Source organism: Perissodus microlepis, chromosome 23 (genome assembly GCF_051167445.1).
Source record: "Perissodus microlepis isolate ML-2025 ecotype Zambia chromosome 23, ASM5116744v1, whole genome shotgun sequence".
NCBI classification, from domain to species: Eukaryota; Metazoa; Chordata; class Actinopteri; order Cichliformes; family Cichlidae; genus Perissodus; species Perissodus microlepis.
The window spans coordinates 24,848,374-24,863,184 of NC_140482.1; the positions used below are offsets into that span (position 1 = coordinate 24,848,374).

Consider the following 14,811-nt stretch of genomic DNA (forward strand, 5'->3'; position numbering starts at 1 on the left):
AACCTGAACGATGAAACTCTGACCCAAAATCACTGAAAGTTTCTGCCTCCAGATTCCTGATTATCACTGTTTCATTGGTGAATTGGAGAAATTATGCAAACGCAGAGTTTCTTTTGTGTATTTCTGATATAGACGTAGATTTCAAACACCAAGCAGTCGAGCAGCCTACACGAGTTCAATATTCAATATTATTCTATTTATTATAACGTGAGGCTGTGTATGTATGTATTATACTTATACATTGTTTTGTCTTGTGTTTAGAAAGTTATTAGACTAAAATCATTCAGTCAAAAGAAGGATTTGACTGACTTGGCTTAATTTGTTAAACTCAACAATAAATAGATATTTGCAGCCAATATTCCACAGTCAATGTAAACAGAAAGTAACCACTGTTTCAGTTCTAAGATTTTATTTATCAGAACGTAGTGAAAAGTAGACCTTTGCAGGTCTTAGAATTAGATAAATACAACAAAACAAATTACAGTGTCATTGTATATTCAACAAGTATTAGGACAAAAGGCAGAAGCAGTGCGTGAAAAACTAAGTACACTATTACTTATTGTATAGGAATTACGAAAGTAAGTAGAAATTAGGTGCTCATAATCAAATGCACTTAATTATTAATTATTATTATTAAGCCTCACATGGCAGCACATGTTTGGATTCACAAAGTTTCACCTGAACATACTACAACACTTCTGGAACAGTGGTTCATTTGTTTGTACACACGGTCTGAGGCAATTTCAAATTTGTTTATAAAGAACAAACAAATTCACGTAAGAAAATATTGATAAATCACTGATTTGTGTGCATGAAGGACCCACTGTTACTAAATGAGGCCTACTGGTCCTAAGAACAGAAGCACGTCTACAACAAAATGGCTGAAAAGTGAGTGAGGGGCATGAAAAGAAACGAAAAACACTGAACTTCATCTTTATTGTCAAAAAACAACATTTCAACATGCCGAGTGAACTGATGTCTTTGCATCTTTTAGATTAAACTGATTGTTGGTTGATGGTTTACATTTACCATCACTATAGAAAACTTCAAAGTTTCTAGCAGATTAATTTATATCTACAAATACAGGCCATTAATTTACTTGAAAAACAAATAATTTTTAAGTTTGTTGATTTTGGATTTTGCTCAGGACCAACTTTATTGTGATGAAGTTCCTCCAGCTGACAGTCGAAAATTCTTTTTTTGTTCAAAAAGCTTCTGAAACTACATCTCTGGCATTTTTTAGGTACATGAAGGTGTGGAAGTTAAAGCTATTTGAGCACAGCATCAGAAAATGAATATTATTTTTATACATTTGTGTCTCCTTCACAGTGATTACTGATCTAATGTTTCTAACACTGGATTCTTACTCTCTTAAACTCTTGAACTGCTTTGACACAGTGACTAAAACCAATTTTAGCCAGTTGCCATGATATTCTCAATCCAGTCCAGGAAGTTTGTGACCTTCGTGTAGACGCCGTACATGTTTTCTTGGCCGCAGCCTTTCCCCCAGCTCACCACGCCTGTAAGGAACCAGGTTTTCTTGTAGCGTGTCACCAGTGGGCCCCCGCTGTCACCCTTGCAAGAATCCTGGCCACCACGCTTGAAGCCAGCACATATCATGTTCTTGGTGATGTTGAGCCCAGTGTGGAGGCGGCACTCCTGCACCGGGACCCTCGGCAGCTGCAGACGCTGCAGGTATCTTGAGGTAGAGCCAAACTCTGCCAGACGACCCCAACCAGACACAGTCGAGTGGCGGATGCTTGCCAGCGTCCGGGTGAAGGTGCTATTGCGGGCAGGAAGGCAGATGGGCACGACGTGGCGGCCCAGTTTTACTGGGCGGTGAAGCTTCAACAAAGCCAGGTCACTATCGGAGCTAGTCACGTTGTAGTCTTCATGGCACACAACTTTGAGCACCCGCCGCCGCTGTTCTGTTTTTTCCTCTTCCCTTATGTCATGCTCACCTTGAAAGTGACATTACTTTTAAATGCTACATTGAATTTGGAGCCAGAAGAAAAGTGAGCAAATTGAAAAAAAACTTGAACGACAATTAAGTTGACCTAACATACATAACATACAGTTGACTCACAATATCCACTATGTTAGCAAAACCCATATACTGTTAGATACATTTTCAGAAACTAGAAAATGACACCTTTCAAATTAAATCAAATATTTTACATTGCATACAATGCTTCAAACAGACAAAAAAAGCCTATAAAGAGGTATGGACATTAAATAAAATGCTATCTGTAACCCTAAAATGAGTCAACATTGACCTGGTGAATGTTATGTGATTGAAGGAAGTAAGAGAGGCCAGACTAGAAGCCAGAATTTGAAGTTACCATTTTTCTAATTGTCTTACCAACAACGATGTGGAGCACGGTGCTAGGTTTTTGATAAACACAGTGAGCTGCAGTTAAAAGCCATCGATCTGACAAGACGATGGCACCGCAGAAGAATATGTTATTTTCAGCCAGAAGAGCCTGAAAAAAGAGATAAAATACATACAAATCTGGATTCATCTTCCTGTTTACACTGATTTTCAGTCCAGTCCTTGTGTAATTTGGCATATACCTCTGACAGACACCCTTCCACTGAGACCATTTCTGATGAAGCTTCAGTGATCATCTCTTGTGTCAGCTCTTTTTTTAAATTTTCCTATTTCTTAAGTTTTAGGGATATGATACCCTTCATCAGCTGTAGATCATTTTTATTTTTTTATTTTTATTTTTTTCCTTCCACTTCCCATTTTGGCCATTATTTGTCGATTTTCCTCAAATTAGTTTGATGCGCTGCACAGCATGCTGAAGTATGTCAAATCTTTTGGCTAATAGCTCTTTGCTAGTGGAAAAATACTATTTCATGCCAATCAAACTGTGTTATTTTGTGACCACTTTTATGACAGTGTTGTTTCTACAAAACTTTTGCACAATACTATATGTGTCTCTTTATGTATTCTAGTGGAAGATTGTGTATCTTAGCTCATTTTACTGGAGATGGGGCTCTATTCAAAGACTTACCTGCCACGGACAATGTCCTTTGGGACACATTATCCCATTAACAACCCTGGGGGCAAAATGTACCTGAGGCCTTCCGCAGACCACAGCATCTGGACCAGACAGTTAAGAGAAACCAAAAGTCAGCCTTTTGCTTCTGACACCCTGAATGATGCTAGCTCAAAGACACACAGGAATTAAAATCAGTCCAAACTTGTGATATCTAAGAAACTTAAAAGCAGTTTTTTGGGTGTAAATATCTGCTAAGAGGTTAATATACCATTCCCGAACCCTCTGTGAATGGTCCTTATGGCCATTGATCAATGGTCTTTCATCAATGGGCTGTGATCAGTGGTTATTGATCAATAGTAATGACAATTTGCATATTAATGGTCAAGGAACTGACCTCACAGCCCATTGTTCATTCAGTGGTAGTTTCAGTCATTGCGCAAATGTACTGTTTATAAGATTGGGGAAACCTGCAGTCAGGTGAGATTGAAGATTACTTGAATGAGTGACGAAACGTTTCTCCCACTGAAAATGTTACGTCCAGATGAACAGAATCAACTGTTTGGGATTTCATTACCTGGATGATTGAGCTTGCATCAAGAATAGGTCAAGATGTTGTAGATAAAGGTGTTGCTTAACACGTGAAACAAATCAATCAAATCAAGGTGCTGTGATGTTCCTGCTCACAGGTAACCTGTACAAATCTAAGAATTTTTTTTTTTTACTGTCTTCAATCAAGGGCGACTTTAAATTCATCCATGAGCATAAAGCAAGCCAATTAGAACTTGTAAAGCCTGTATTTTTAAAGTATTTGTGTTGGGTCTGCGCTTCCACAGGCCCCGCTAGTTTAGAGACTTATTCTCGTTAACGGCTCTGGGAGCTGAACGCTCCTCACCTGTTCCCTAACCAGCTTCAACCAACCAGTCTTCCTCGCAGCCTTTTATTTCCCCGACACACAGTTTACACAACAGTTACAGTACACACAAGCACCTCCCATTGTAAAACCACCCTATGGTTCTAAAAGATAAGACACTGTGTGTGTGTGTGTGTGTGTGTGTGTGTGTGTGTGTGTGTGTGTGTGTGTGTGTGTGTGTGTGTGTGTGCCTTCAGCCTCCCCCACCACCAGAGTGGCTGGAGAGGTGGTCAGAGACAAAGGAATGTCTTTGATTCCATAGTTTGAACTAAGACTTACAAATTTAAGTAACACAATGACAACATTTAACAATTTGACTCCAACAATTTGTACATGTGATTTGCACTGTACTTCATAAGTGTGTTACTGACTCAGACCTTCAGGCATGCAGGTACTGTTGTCCAGTTCAAGTCTGTATCCCGGAGCACAAAAGCATATGGGAGAGCCATCCTGAAGCTCTCTACAGAAATGTTCACATCCTCCATTTCTGTAGCGACAGCTGAGGGTGGTTGAATGCACTGCAAGGGAACAATGATAACACTGACTTCCTCTGCACCAATTAAAAACATCAACAGACTTTTTGGACTTCCAACCTTTTTCGCAGTTGTATCCATGGAAACCTGGTGGACATTTGCAGATATAGGTGTTGATGTTTCGAGTGCACGTCGCTCCATTCTTACAGGGAGAGGACAAACATTTGTCCACAGCTGCAAACAGGAAGTAGCAAAGATTTTTATCAAGCATTTCAACAAATGTTTGGAAAACTGAGCAATGTCTTGGTTACAAGTGCATAAAGAATTCTAGCACTACTTTATTCGCAATGTGTTTATAATGTTCGAAATGTCAAAGCTCAGACTGAGTACCTGTGTATGTCCTCCAGAAGTTCTCCTGAGTAGACAGAGGACCCAAATTCAGTAATAGTTAACAAAACAAATATAAATAAACTAAAAACCATCAAATTCTGTCTTTCAACTACCACCAGCACCATCCATTCTTATGTCACTACCTTGACTTCACTTAGTAACAAAATTTGGTACCAAGTGTTGTGGCATTTTCAATGCTTTTGTTGGTATCTTGAAACTGACCAGCTGTTGTGGATGGGCGAAAATCTCCCTGGCCTCCTCATAGGAACATTTCTCCTCGATGCACTCACGCTCCAGATTGCCTGTCTTGATTTCCTCCAGGAAAAAGTTTGCTCGACGAGTTCGATGGAGGAAACCGCTGGCCTCAGACTTTTCCAAACCCACGCCTTTGTGTAGAAATTAAACAGAACGACACATGTCAAACTCCAGTTGTGTATGAGCCATTTGTTACCAAAATCTCAGAAAGCTGGTGCACCACAAGTAGACATAAGAGACATTAATAATGTTGTTTGCATAAGTTTCCTGTATGTTTACTGATATAGTTATTCAGGGTAATCCTGTATTTTTCTGTGATGAAAATCAGTCTCAATTCCACTACATATTAACTTTTAAATCAGCATGAATAATGTATTTGTTTTTGCGTTGGAACAGTTTAGCTGGGGTAGATACTGATAGATTTAGAAAAGTAAAACAGTGAGTAAGTACTATTAGTACTATTAGTTCTGGTTATAAAAAAAAGATAAGAAAAATAAAATAACAAATTGCTTAACCATTTCACTCAAATAATTCATTAAAAAAACATCTTTATAGATAAAAAAGAAAAGGAAGACATTAAAGATTTTATTTTCAATTTTTTTGCTAAATTATTTTTCATTAAACTATATTTTTAAGTTAATAAGAATAATAAAATACACACATAATGTGCTTTTTACACATAATTACACAGTTAATATTGGTATACAGTTGAAAGATGTTTGCATTTTTATTCTTGTTAATTTGACTGTTAGCACATGACTTGGGACCTAATTGATATTGTTTTGCTATTTAAATGCAAACCAGGTTTAAAAAAGATGATACATTTTACATTTTATCTACAGCATAAGTTTTATCACAAAGAACATTGCTGTTAATATAATATTGGCAAACAGGAAAAGCCAACACATTTAGAGACTTTTTATGTGTTTTTCCCTTGTTTGTTTTGTAACTGATTCGACTTTGTCCACTAAAAAATCTGTAAACTGTCACAAATGTCCTCATATTTCTATATTTATAATACTTTGTTTGCATAGTTAAACACTTCTTAAAAAGTTGTAAAACATAATCTTTCATCGTTTTACTTTTATGCGTTGTACTTTTATTTTTTTTTTTAATTTTTAAATTTTTAATCATAGTCATTTCCATTTTTTAGGTAATATAAATATATATTATACAATATTTTGGCAGTTGCTCTTTGGCTATAATAATACCAATATCACTGTTTCACCTGCTACAACAAAAGACTTAAGACCTAAATGTACATGAATACATGGCTGAATAAATATAAATGAATAATGTTCATCTTTTATGTTATTTATTCTGAGCTAGAAATTAGTTTCATTCCTGTTTTTTATAACTGTTTTTTCTTTTTTGTGAAAGAATAATATCCCCTCTCATATTTGAATGAAATAAAATAATCTTGAGTCTAAGTTTATTCAGTGTTCAGATTTATCTTCCTGAAATTTACCTGTAGTGTTTATCGCTTCCCACTTCATTACAAACCAACATGCTAGCATGACTTTAGCCTCCCGATGTTGTGGAGAGCTGCTCAGAGCTGTGGATGCCTGTGTGCCATCCCTAACAGGTGAAAACAAGTACAGAAAAAGACAAAGAAAATTTCCAAGATAGAGAAGACATAAAACTGACCTTCAGGGATTCCAGTGCATGATGGGATAGAAGTGATGATGAGCAGTAGTAAGACGAAGAGACGCTTCGTGTCTCTGCTAATGGACTCCATGTTTGTTCTAAACTTATCAAAGGATCAAAGGTTGAGAACAAACAAACTACAAACCAGCCTCCGCTAAACCCCCAACAGTACAGCAGCAGGCTTTCCCTATCAGGCTGATGAACGTGTTTTCCTCACAGTTTAATAACAGGTAAATAACAATAAAGAGGAGGTTTAAACTACTGACTTTACAGATTCTGACTAGGTGATAAACTCATGACTTCTAAATGTATTGCCAACTCCAAGTCTGGGGCACACTTTAAACATACCATGATATTTATCACTGATTGGTTGGTTCTGAAATGAAGACATGGCATTAACCAATGAGCAGTCCCTGGTTAATCCTCCTTTCAGACTTTTAGCAAGACCAGAATTCACAAACTGATTTCCTGCAGATTTTATAGGATTGAAATTCTTTTTGCAACCAACTCACCAAAACTGGAGCTCAGACTTTTCGGATAATCTGTTAGTATAATCTCAGCAGCCAGATTATTGATTAGATAATTTTATTAAAATGGGCTGTAGCACAGAGGGTAGAGTCGATCATCAGCAGGTTGGTGGTTCGATCTCTGGCTGCTCCAGTCTGCCAATATCCTTGGTCAAGATACTAAGCCAGAGTTCTCCCTGATGCATCCATTGGAGCATGAATGTTAGAAAGCACTTATGGTGACTTATGATGGATGAAAGTAGTTGTTTATGCAGTGCCAACAATACAAGTTGTATAAAGTGCTTTGAGTGCACTGGTAGAGTAGGTACGGCCATTTACAAAAAGGCCAGAGGCTCAGTTCAGAAATGCTGAGATGAAGCTTAGCAGACAGCTAACCACCATTAGCCTGATATCTCGGACTAATACAAACTCTGAGCCTCAATACAATTTAAACAGGTCAGTTATTAGAAAATTCAACCGCATCCACCTGTTAGGAAGGGACGAATTAGCTATAAAGAGATATTTTTGTAACGTGTTTATCTTTGCTGTAAAATTGGACATTCAGTGCATGTCTGCCTGGAGGCTGATGCTTGATTTTACCAAATATCTCCAGTATGAACATCTTACATCGATATTATTTTTACATTTGATTTAAGGCATAAACCCATATCTAAGCCTGATATTAATTAATAAAATTGTTAACTATCAATTATATTTACTTACTTTTCTTACTGAGGATACAATTTTAAAAAGATCCATAGAGTTATTATTTGATTTGATTTGATATACCTTTATTAGTCCCACAAGGGGAAATTTCATAAGGCTGCCGACCTATTGCACGCAATGGCGGCGCCATCTTACCCTCCGACCATACATACATAACACAAAAACATCACATGGGGAAGACAGGTCAGAGAGGTATAACAATGGAAAAATGCACCACATGAGGAAAGATAAGAAGAAAAAAATAACTCCCCCCAGACTGAGCTCCAACAGGGAGATCAGTTTGAGAACAGAAAAAAACACCTCTGCACAAAGCACATGAAAAAAACTCTTAATACACCAAAGAAACACATGACAAGCAACAGAGGTGGGTAAAGGGTGAGAGACAGCCGAATTAGACAGTACATCCGGGCCTGCGTGCGCTGGTCTCCTTGATCCACCATCAGCATCGGAAGGGAATAAGCGTCAAAGGCGTTTGGAGGGGGGATGAGTGTGTGCATATCAGTGTATATGTATGTGTGTGCGTGTCCAGAGTTCAGCTGAGACAGTGTCCTTCGCCCTGCTAGGCTAAGTAAACAGTCTTCCAGCCAACCCAGGTGGCCTTGCATGGAATGGGAAGGAACAGACTAAACACAGTCGTTATCAGGGTGTTGTTGTTCAGCTCCAGCCTTGAGACAGTCTGCTTATACAAGCCAGTACATATATTACATTCTTTTATTAAATCAAAAATCACACTCATTGAATCATTTAGGTTTTTTTTTCCATGTGAGCAAAAACACATATTTTTTGATTTGATCATTTAAAGGCTGCAGGTGAAATGATGGCAAGGCAAATAATAAATATGTAACGTAAACAGTTCATTGCTACATTTCAAGTTCAAGTTTGCTATTTTTTTTCCCATAAAAATAAAACACATGCGATAAAGAGTTTATTCTTTAAAAACAAAAGGTTTGAATGTGGAATCATCAAGTTTGTAAACAGGAAGCGGTGGAGTTTTTAAAGTTACAGTGCTGTGCGATTTCTGTTCCTCTTCTTTCCTCCAGGGGGCAATGATCTTCTTAAACAATGTCCTTCAGGATGTCGGGGATAAATTCCTGAGCATCTCTTAGGTCATCCTTCCACTCCTGTGGGATGCAATTTCCTGTGTGGGCGCCTCCGGCCCCCAGCAGGGCCCCGAGCGCCGCTCCACGGTTACAGTTCTCACCTGAAGTCAGAACCAAACAAAACGAAAATAAGAACAAACACAACACTGATGTCATACATGCAAGTCATCAAGCAGACCATGAAATTAAAAAATGAAATTATTAAAAGTCAAAATTAGCCCATCGCTCAGCTATGAGCAGGAGGTTTCTACTGAGTTAGTCTGACTGACACTGAGTGTGATGGAAGGATAGACTTTTGTTAACAGCTTGTATGGACGTAGTGGACGTAGTAGTAGTAGTAGTATTATAATAATAATATCAAGACTCACAGAAGCCACATACTGCACTAATTACTTTTCAGTTTATTTAGATTTGTTATATTTATAGACTTTAATTCGTTAAAAACAAAAGGTTTGAATGTGGACTCATCAAGTTTGCAAACAGGAAGCAGTGGAGTTTTTGATCCTCTTTTAAGGTGCAATACATTGCTGTTTCATACCTACATAAAGACTCTGAATAATTTAATTAATATCAATATTCTATTCATTTTTTTTTATATAGCACTCGTCACAGGATAAAAACACAAAGTGTTTCACAGTAATATAAAAACAGAAATACATAAAAAAATTAAATAAACACTTGTTGTGTGGCTTATGCTTGACCGCATAAGCCACACCTGGGCAAAGATTTAACCAACAGGAGCCTGAGTGCAAACCAGCATGTTTAAATTTTACCTCCACAGTTGGTGTTTGCCAGGATTCCTCCTTTGGGGTCATCATGAAACTCGTGGGCCAGGTAGAACAGGCTGGACAGAGCGCCTGTTTGTGCAACACAAGCAGGTAAGACAAGCATTTAAAAACAATGATCTTAAGTTTTACCAGCCAGTGAGGTAAAAGAGAGGTTATTGGTCGGATTCTGACCTTTATTGTAGCAGGCCATACCAAGGTAGTTCACAGCGCTCTGATGGACCTTCAGTCTCTCCTCAGAGGACACAGAAAACCTAAAAAACATTTCGGATAACCTTTTACACACAGACGCTGCTTCCAAACCAAGCATTTAATCTAAAGGAAGTCTGCAGGAAGTGTTGGACAGCTAATAAAAATGTTTTTTTACTGTGGACTTTTGTTATGAATGAGCTTCAGGAAGTGTGATTATGAGTGTCATAAAGAATACACTTGTTGTAGGCTTTTAATGTGAACGCCTGGAAAGGAAGCATTACTTAATTCTCAACATTTTAGCAAATCCTGAAATACAGAAAAATGTTAAAGTACTCCTTTAAAGCTGTTCCGGGTCTCAAAGAGCTCAAATCCCTGTTTATTCTGAAAGACTTTTACTTCTAAATCCATACAGGAAGCGGTCTCTGGCAGCCAACCTAAAATTGTAATATTTTAATAAGAAAATTGTCAAAAACCAAATGCTGCTCAGATGCTTCAAAGTAAAAGTTTTCCAGGGGCCAAAAGAAAGTACCAAGTGGTTAGACTCAACTCTTATTTTGAAACAGGAAAGGAAAGGAAGTGTTAGATATGTTTACAAAATCTCACTTGGCCGCCTTGCGACTGAAGCTCTGGCAGGCGTCCCAGGCATCCAGTTTCCTCAGAGCATGCTCAGCCTGCTCACGGACACTGGCCCCGCCCAGTACCGCGTGCAGTGCCCGGCTGTAGATCGTCACGTACTCGGGCACGTTGGGGTGAGGATGGGTGAGCTTTACGAACTCCACCGCTGCTGAAACCTGAGGACAGAGTACGTTAAAGGTCACATGTTGCTATCTGAGACTGTTTCTTATGTTGTTGATTTGTGTTCGCTTACGGCTCGCTCCTCATTGGCTGAGGCAGACAGAAGGATGAAAGGAAGGATCATGGGAAGGCAGCCAATGGCATCCAGCTGGCTGTCAGGGAACGGAGAGCTCGTTTTCATCCCGGAGCGTTCCTCTGCAAACTTCAGAACCTGGAAAACAGCAAGTAAATTGGTGAAACACTCCAGATGTGGCATGTTACAGCATAGGGATCAACTGCTTCTGTCCTACTTCATGTGGCGAGGTCGGTTTGCTCTCCCGCCAGTCAGCAAAGAATGAGCGGTGGAAGGATTCAGCGTAGGTGTCCTTGTGTGAACCGGGTGTGGTCAGGAAGTGGATGTAGTCTGACAGAACAGCAGCTCGAGCATCCGGCTGAGAGACGTCCACAAAACCTCTGGAGACAAGTGTCCGAGCCACTCGAAGGGAGCAGAGGATGTTCAGCGTGTTGTCACCTGCCTGAAGACCTTGAAGACCACAGAGAAAGAACATGGACACAACAAAAATAGAAACAAACAACAAAACGAAGGAAAAACAGTGAACTGTAGTATAGGGCGGCAGTACCTCGGTGATAGTGGATCGATCCACTTGAGGAGTTCCACAACTCCAGCTTATCATGGAGAATGACGCTGCCGACCACATTGGCTCGCTTCGCACCAGAAGACCAGTTGGTACGACCACTGCCGGCTGCAAAATGACAGAGAGGTTAAAAACAGCAGGATTAATCAGGATGGAGCTCCTCAAGGCTGTGTTCTTGGTCCTCTTCTGTTTGTCTGTCTCGACACCGGTTCATCCGATCTTCTTCATATTTGGGAGGTGTATTTCTAGGGATTTGAGTTAGTGTAGTGCCAAAGTTCATTTGGATGAGCAGTTCTCATCTTCAGGTTCAGAGTTCTTTTAAAAGTATTTTGCCCACACTGAGTGATGTTTTGCCAGCATCAGTAGGAGGGAAGTTTCTGCTTTTTTAGTTTAAACTAGAGATGGACCGATCCGATATTACGTATCGGTATCGGTCTGATACTGACCTAAATTACTGGATCGGATATCGGAGAGAAATAAAAAATGTAATCCGATCCATTCAATATCACAAAAGCACTTCACAAAACTTGCGACATGGCGTAACTCAGCTCACAACTTTAGCACGTCGGAGCAGTGTGCTCACATGATAGAGTGGCTGTGGCATGTGAGACCTGTCGGTGGTCTGGTTGAGCATTTGGAGCCTCGCTACCAAATCGGCATTTTATCTCCGAGAAAGTTATCCCAGAGGAGTAAAGCAAGTGTGTAAGTTCATCTCTGAATGTTTGTAAAGCATTCCCACGATAAGCTTAACAACCGATATATGGAGCGACTGCCTCTTCTTCTCTCCCTCCCTCTCCTGTTGCTACTTCAATCATGAAACTGATCAATGATCAGCTGATCGGTTTTTCTGTCGCAAGTCCCGTTTCTCCAGTTTGTTTGTTCGCCCACTTTGCACCAGAAAGAGGAAACCAGTGGATAAACAACAGCAGCACATTTAAGCTTGATAAGCTGTTGTTAGAATTTACTTCCTACACCAGCATCCTTTTTTACGTAGCTGGCAGCTGGTAACTGTGCAGGGGCGGTTTCTAGCAAAGTTTTGCCAGGGGGCCAAGTAGGGCATTAACAGGTAAAGGGGAGCGCAAAGAAATACTTTTCTTTCTTATTCTCATGTCTAGCTTTTAATAAATAATTATCTGAATCTTACAATTAAAGTTTTCATCTGACGTAAAATGTACAGAAATCCACTATTGTATATAGTAACTATTACCTCTAATTTACCCCTGCTAAGCTATAGTACCTTTTCCTTTGGGAAGATACCATCTGTGCAGTCTGCACATCTTTCTGTTGAAGAAAGTTGTTGAATCTATTTAAATATTGTAGAAAAATAATTTATTTCTATGCATTTGTTTTACACGTGCATTGAATTAAAGTAGATTACGCTGATTAAGCATCATTAGGCAGAGGGTGGGGGGTGGTTTCCTATTATTTTTGCTAGGAGTTTGGAACCCTATTAGTTAGGTTGTTTAATATTTCTGCTAAGTACTGTTTAGAATATGAGAATAGGGAGGATGGTGTCGGTTTAAGTAAATTAGATTGATCAGTATTGCTGAACTATGAAATATTTTGGCTGTAGTGCATATAACAGAATAGCTTTAGTGTTTTGTTTTTTAAAACAAATGCAGCAGGATATTTAAAAAAAAAAGTTTTGTTGATTGTTGATTTTGTTGATAAAATGAACTATATCGGATTCATATCGGCAGATACACATCGGCAGATAAGAAACACATGGACCAGTTGCTGGGTAAAAAATGTACCAAAATATTTTTAAATTTATTTTACTATACTACATATTTTTAGATTAACTTAAGTGTAATAAAGATTATGTTATATAATATAAACATGCTAATTGGAAAATAGCATAATAAAAAAATCTGCCTTAAATTCATTTTCACTGGCAACCCATTTTTATTTATAAATGTAACATCTTTTTAGGATATTCTTTTATTTAACTTCTACATTTAAACCAACACTCAGACTGTAAACTCAGCAATTTTTTTCATAGACGTATACAGTTAGACTTCTTGCAGGAGTCTCCCCCTGCTGGTCATTACAAACAATGCAGGTTAAAAGCACCTCTCCAATGACTTCTTACCTGTGCTGGAGAGGGTGAGGATACTGGACGGGTGACGCTCAGGAGGCGAGTTGAAGCCTGATATCCAGCCACCGAAGTCCCTCCTGATGTCGTTGATGTCATAGTACCAGTGGACCGGCATAGACATGGAGTCTGCTGCACACATCGCCCAGAATGCTTCGTTCACTGACCGCCGCATCGCAGACATCTTGGCTGAGGGGAGATGACCTGTGACCTTAATGTGAGGAGAGTTTACAGTCAGTGTACAGATATCTTATGGACAACAGAAAACAACAGTAAACGAAACAACATGAACTCAACATGCACAACAAAAACAAGCCAAAAGAAATTCAGTAATACTAATAATAATAAGCAAAATTCCCAAATGTTAAACAAAATCTAATAATTAAACAGTAAACTAATAAATAGATTATTTACTTCTGTTAAAAAAACAGCTGCTGTGGTTAGTTGATCAATCCTTCATTCAAATTTACATTTAAAGATTTCTTAAATAAACGATTAATAAATAATTTTCTGAACATTTACAAAGACTCGAACATTTCAGGATAAAAACTGTTTAAAAAAATGTTTCTTTCCCATTAATCTCCCTCCAGTGATCGCTCAGTGTGAGCTGACATCAATGCGTTACACTCAGCTTCCAGATGAAGCTTTATACACCTGTCCTTACCTGTCGAGTCATCACCCTCAGACACGGATTATTTTTAATCAGGCTGAACGCATTAAACATGATGTTGTGTTAAAGTGGATCAGTAAAGACTGAAGCTGCTCACCTCTGCGCTCTTTGCTCCAATTGATTCTCACGCTGAACTTGCATAAGTTGTTATCACATCGTTACAAAACTGAACAGGAAGTGTCGGACAGCAGCGGCAGATATAAAATAAATAAAAAAATCAAAGATTTCTTTTAAAACAGCTCCAATTAGCCTACGTTTATCCTGACACCTCAAATAAAACTGACGGGTTTTATAAAAATTTCCTTTTGGACGATTTGGGATTTGTTTATATTGGCATTTTATAACTGCTTGCTCCGTACGGAGGCCGGTGGAGGTCAATACATAAAAACCGCTCTACGTATCTGCTGCCCTGAATTAAGACTTGCAGGCAGTCATAAAAAAGGCAAAAGCCCGGTAAATACATGTGTAGTCTGAGCACTAACCCCGTAAAAACCTAAAATTTGATTTATTGAACTATCACATCATGACTTTATCAGAAGAACCAACACAGAAGTTTAAAAACGCCTAGGACAAACCATTTACAAATACCTCCTGGCACTTATCTGGGCTGTTAATGACAGGCAT

At 38.7% G+C, this 14,811-nt stretch overlaps 2 protein-coding genes across 4 annotated transcripts; both read right to left on the reverse strand.

Annotated features, from left to right (window-relative positions):
- Positions 1-407: 407 nt before the first annotated feature.
- f7l (coagulation factor VII, like) lies at positions 408-6,966 on the reverse strand. Of its 2 annotated transcripts, none has more exons than XM_084920745.1 (8): positions 6,684-6,966; positions 5,004-5,167; positions 4,782-4,806; positions 4,512-4,625; positions 4,296-4,436; positions 3,021-3,109; positions 2,363-2,483; positions 408-1,961 (listed from the first exon to the last, which is right to left on the reverse strand). In XM_084920745.1, the coding sequence occupies exons 1-8, from the start codon at positions 6,772-6,774 to the stop codon at positions 1,414-1,416; spliced, it is 1,293 nt and encodes a 430-aa protein (XP_084776871.1). In that variant the 5' UTR covers positions 6,775-6,966; the 3' UTR covers positions 408-1,413. The 2 variants fall into 2 exon arrangements, with proteins under 2 accessions (XP_084776871.1, XP_084776872.1); XM_084920746.1 differs by lacking the exon at positions 6,684-6,966 and adding an exon at positions 6,505-6,628.
- A 1,644-nt stretch (positions 6,967-8,610) lies between these two features.
- Positions 8,611-14,565, reverse strand: LOC146361548 (uncharacterized). Of its 2 annotated transcripts, none has more exons than XM_084920750.1 (9): positions 14,285-14,565; positions 13,515-13,728; positions 11,408-11,530; positions 11,078-11,310; positions 10,861-10,998; positions 10,596-10,783; positions 9,975-10,054; positions 9,789-9,872; positions 8,611-9,116 (listed from the first exon to the last, which is right to left on the reverse strand). In XM_084920750.1, exons 2-9 carry the CDS (start codon positions 13,699-13,701, stop codon positions 8,971-8,973), a joined length of 1,179 nt encoding a protein of 392 aa, XP_084776876.1. In that variant the 5' UTR covers positions 13,702-13,728; positions 14,285-14,565; the 3' UTR covers positions 8,611-8,970. The 2 variants fall into 2 exon arrangements, with proteins under 2 accessions (XP_084776876.1, XP_084776875.1); XM_084920749.1 differs by having other exon boundaries at positions 14,182-14,289.
- Positions 14,566-14,811: the final 246 nt, after the last annotated feature.